Raw genomic sequence first — 4,154 nt, 5'->3', positions numbered from 1 at the left:
TGCACATTTTCAATGAAACCGCCGACCTCAGATTTAACCTGATCTCCGCTTTCCTCTCGAAATATTTCTTCTACGATATAGTATACGATAGTAGATATTATGGAAAAGACAGCGATAAATTTAGCAAATGCAGGACCATCCCTAAAAAGGTTAAATTCGACGGGCCTTGTTTTCGGTTCGTTTATGACTGCCACCCAATACTTGTAACTAAAAATATTATAAAATTCGTTGCATTCAATCCGTTTTGATATTGAATCTAAATGTTTCCATGTGATTGATTCAAAGAATGTATCCAAATATGCGCAACTAAAACGATTGCTGTCGATGCCAATAATTTTCATATTTAGCATGTTTGAGCTTGTAAATCCGTCAAGCTTTGCTAATTGATTGTAAGCAAACGAAAGCAACTTCATTTGATGCGGCGGCTGCGGAAGGATATTGATATCCAAATTCTTCAATTTGTTATGCGATAAGTCCAAGGTTTGTAAATTTTTTAATGGTGAAAATGTGCCCGAATCAATTTCCAATAAATCGTTGTATGACAAATTTAAATGTTGTAATTTGTTAATTTTTGAAAATGTTCTACTATCAAATTTTAAGAAGAAATTGTCCGATAAATTCAGCACCAGTAAAGCATGAAGTTGGTCAAATGTGTCCGCTTCTAAAGTGGTAATGCGATTGAACGAAACATCTAAATGCGTTAAACTTGAATGATTTTTTACAAATTTTCGTTTGAAGTAGGTAAGTTGATTGTGCGACAAATTTAATTTCTGCAACTTAAAGTCACCGGCAAATGCAAAATCATCAATCACCCGAATTTGATTGAAAGAAAAATCAACACTAATTAGTTTTTCTGTTTTTAGGAACAAGAGTGATGGAATGTCCGTTATTTGGTTGTGTGACAATTGTAATTTTTGTAAATTGGTATACGAATGGAATATATTCACTTCTATTTCACTAATGTTTCTCTGTGCCAAGTTTAAAGCGACAAAATTTGATTCAATTTTAAAATATTTCAAATATGACGATGGATTGAATTTTTCGACAAAATTACATTTAATTGGGGTAACAAGTTGGCTGAAGGCCAAAATCAAAAAAATAAACACACCAGATTCCATTTTTACGTTAAAAAGAGCAATTGACCAAACAGCATGAAAGACACTTGTGAACTAAATCAAAAATGGATGCTGAGGTCAATTTTAAATGCAAAGGTAATTAGGTTAATGAAGCTTGTACTAAAAATACAAGAGAGAGGACTGTAACTATTATCTTAGAGAAAATGGCGGAAAAAATCGAATCACTAATTAGTGTTTTTTTTCGCACACATAATCGTAGTGTCAAGAATTCATGTAAAATATCATAATTATATTTCAATACAATTTTATTATTGAATTATTGTTCTTTTTTAAAAAATACATATTTTTTAGAACAATTTTCTGTTTAGATAAACAATAAATAATAAAACACGTAGAAGATGAATTAAAACAGTTCACTGATCATGTTTGAGTGATGAATTGCGTGCAATATAAAGGCACACGTGTCACGCGTGTCACGTTAACTACCAGAATATAAGATGGGTATTTTATATTCAACATAGCACATATAATAAAATACGATTCATTATGGGGAACGTATTCGAATTACCCAATATTAAAAATTAAATTAAGATATACATTCATTTGTGTATTTTACGGCTATGAAAATATCGAAAAAACTTACTTTATATAATCTAAAATACTGGGTAAAATAACAATATCAAGCGCACTCGTAACAGGTGTGAAATTGGAAAATTCCTGTTCTGTTATTCTTACTAAAATTTAGATTGGAATTTTCAAATACTCACATTTGTTTCTGGGTACATTTTACTATCCAATAATAATTATTATTTTTTTATAAATTAAGCGATCTCATAGCTCTCAAAAATAAAATATCTTACATCCGTAAGATGAACTTTTCCGCACTGTGATCCGCAACATGCATTTATTACGTATCTTTTACCGTAAATATGAATTCATGAGAAAACTGAATCTGATATAAGTTTTGAGATACAAATAATTTTTGATAGACTTTTCAATGCCTGTATGATATCGTAATCATGTGAAAATTTGCAGAGGTTTTTTTCACAAATTTTGTTCGGAAGGTACCCTTATTATGCATTGGAATGTTATTTTTGTTTCAAACCCTCGGAATGTTATTTTTGTTATGTAAAATAACCTGTGCAAAGTTTCAGCTCATTACGATATCATACAAAAATCCAAAATTTTTGAAATTTTTGTATGAAAAGTGTGTCGAAAATTATTTGTATCACAAAACTAACCTCATATTCAGTTTTCTCGTGCCAAAAAACCCTCCAATACATATTTTTTTGGGTTTATGTATTCATTAAATATCACTTTTGGATGAAAAATTGAATTTTTCCCATGGATGGCCATGGGCATCACACCAGACATGACACGGCACTCTATCAGCCAAAGTCGCTCAAAATCTAATGGTTTCTATTCCTCGGCAACCCCAATCATCCTGTGAAGTCAGATTTTGAATTACTTTTCTTGTTTGAAAGTTATCGTGTTAACAAATTTTTGCGTACAGCGTACAGGGTACCACGCACATACATTCGGACATCGAAAAAACGTTTGATTTGTGTTCCCTGGCCCCAAAAACACCCATAAAACACATTTGTGATGGGTATTAATTTTTCGACCGATTCCAATACTTTACCTTACAAACTAGGTGTGTGCGGAAAAGTAACAACATCATTGCTTTGACAAACAACATTTACAAAAACAAGTTCTGCGTATATAAAATTCTGTTTTATAAGCAAACAATTTTTTAAATAAGTTTTGAACATATGAATAATTTTACTATGTTTCAAAATGAATATAAGCCGTAGTCATTTGATAAAAAATGTCAGTCAATTTTTCCGTGAAGATAAGATGAATCGAAAGACTCTCTGTTTTTTCTTGATTGTAACTATTACTTTGGAGGTAATTTTATAAATTTCTACAAAAGATTGAGACCTTGGTTAACACATTCACTATTCTTTCATATTCGTCTTATTTCACAGCTCCTAATTCCATGCGCAAATGCGAATGGCGGTGGTAAGTATTAATGGATATTGAACAAATATTCAGAAATAGATAGATCTATACAAAACATGGAATGATGCTATCTGAGTGCTTGATATTGAAATGAAATTATTGTAATATAAGTTTCACAATTTTTTGTGTTAAAGGAAAAGCAAAAAAAATTGTGATGGCTATGAAACAGGGCGCTAAAAAAACTGCAAAAAAAGTTAGTAAATCAAGTGTCGAACTAGGAAAAAGTACGGTAAATTTGGCTGGTAATGGCCTTAAAGTAGGTGTGGAAGCTCTTGCCTCAGCAGTTGCGATTGGATGTTTTCCTTTTGACTTTGCAGGAGATCCTGATGGAACTATGCAATTTGTAGCTGACTCAACTACTTCCTTAGCGGGTAGTGTGGTAAATACGGTTAACAGTGGGATCGACGTGGGAAAAAAATCTGCTAATGTGGCTGTAAATTTGGGAGGTAGCCCTTGTATCTGTGCGCACCAATCGATGAAAGCGATGAAAGAAATCGAAGAAAAAGAGGAAATAGCGGAAGTTCTAGAGGAAGAAAGACGACGAAGATTGAAGGAACTTCCAGGACCAAGCAATTAATTATATTTTTTATGTTTTTGCAATCGAAATTCCATGTTTTTCTTTCCATTTGTTAAATACAAAAATTAATTTTCGGTTTAAATTTTTATTGGAAAAATTCAAATAGAATATTTTTTTTTAAACATATCGAATTCATTCAATTAAATCCACAAAAATGGTTTTTCAAAAATAAACTCGACACAAAGTATATTTGTTTATAAATATAGAGTTCAAAAATGTATTTTTCGGTTCTGCGTATAATTTCGGCTCAATTGTGGTGAAATGGTTAATTTGAAATTTTCTTGCACCCCCTCAACGAAGCGAACGGGCTGACAACATGTGTTGTACCCCAATACAATTTAAAATGAAGCGAAATGGAACGGAATGTGTTACTCTATGATATATTTTAACAGAGCATATGCAACTGGTGATATACTGCTAACAAGTGATGGTTTTTGCTGATGCATCGTGGACTATCGGCTTATTCTTATCTTTTCTTC

General features: G+C 31.8%; 1 protein-coding gene across 2 annotated transcripts; it reads left to right on the top strand.

The window, feature by feature from the left end:
- Nucleotides 1-2,860: 2,860 nt before the first annotated feature.
- On the top strand, nucleotides 2,861-3,757 carry LOC116338141. Of its 2 annotated transcripts, XM_031763222.1 has the most exons (4): nucleotides 2,861-2,984; nucleotides 3,065-3,098; nucleotides 3,233-3,322; nucleotides 3,416-3,757. In XM_031763222.1, the coding sequence occupies exons 1-4, from the start codon at nucleotides 2,874-2,876 to the stop codon at nucleotides 3,673-3,675; spliced, it is 495 nt and encodes a 164-aa protein (XP_031619082.1). In that variant the 5' UTR covers nucleotides 2,861-2,873; the 3' UTR covers nucleotides 3,676-3,757. The 2 variants fall into 2 exon arrangements, with proteins under 2 accessions (XP_031619082.1, XP_031619081.1); XM_031763221.1 differs by having other exon boundaries at nucleotides 3,233-3,757.
- The last annotated feature ends 397 nt before the right edge of the window (nucleotides 3,758-4,154 follow it).

Source organism: Contarinia nasturtii, unplaced genomic scaffold, assembly GCF_009176525.2.
Source record: "Contarinia nasturtii isolate CC-2019 unplaced genomic scaffold, AAFC_CNas_1.1 Cnas_scaffold_350, whole genome shotgun sequence".
NCBI lineage: Eukaryota > Metazoa > Arthropoda > Insecta > Diptera > Cecidomyiidae > Contarinia > Contarinia nasturtii.
Note: the sequence above shows the minus strand (reverse complement) of the source record. Positions and strands in the feature narration are given on the sequence as shown.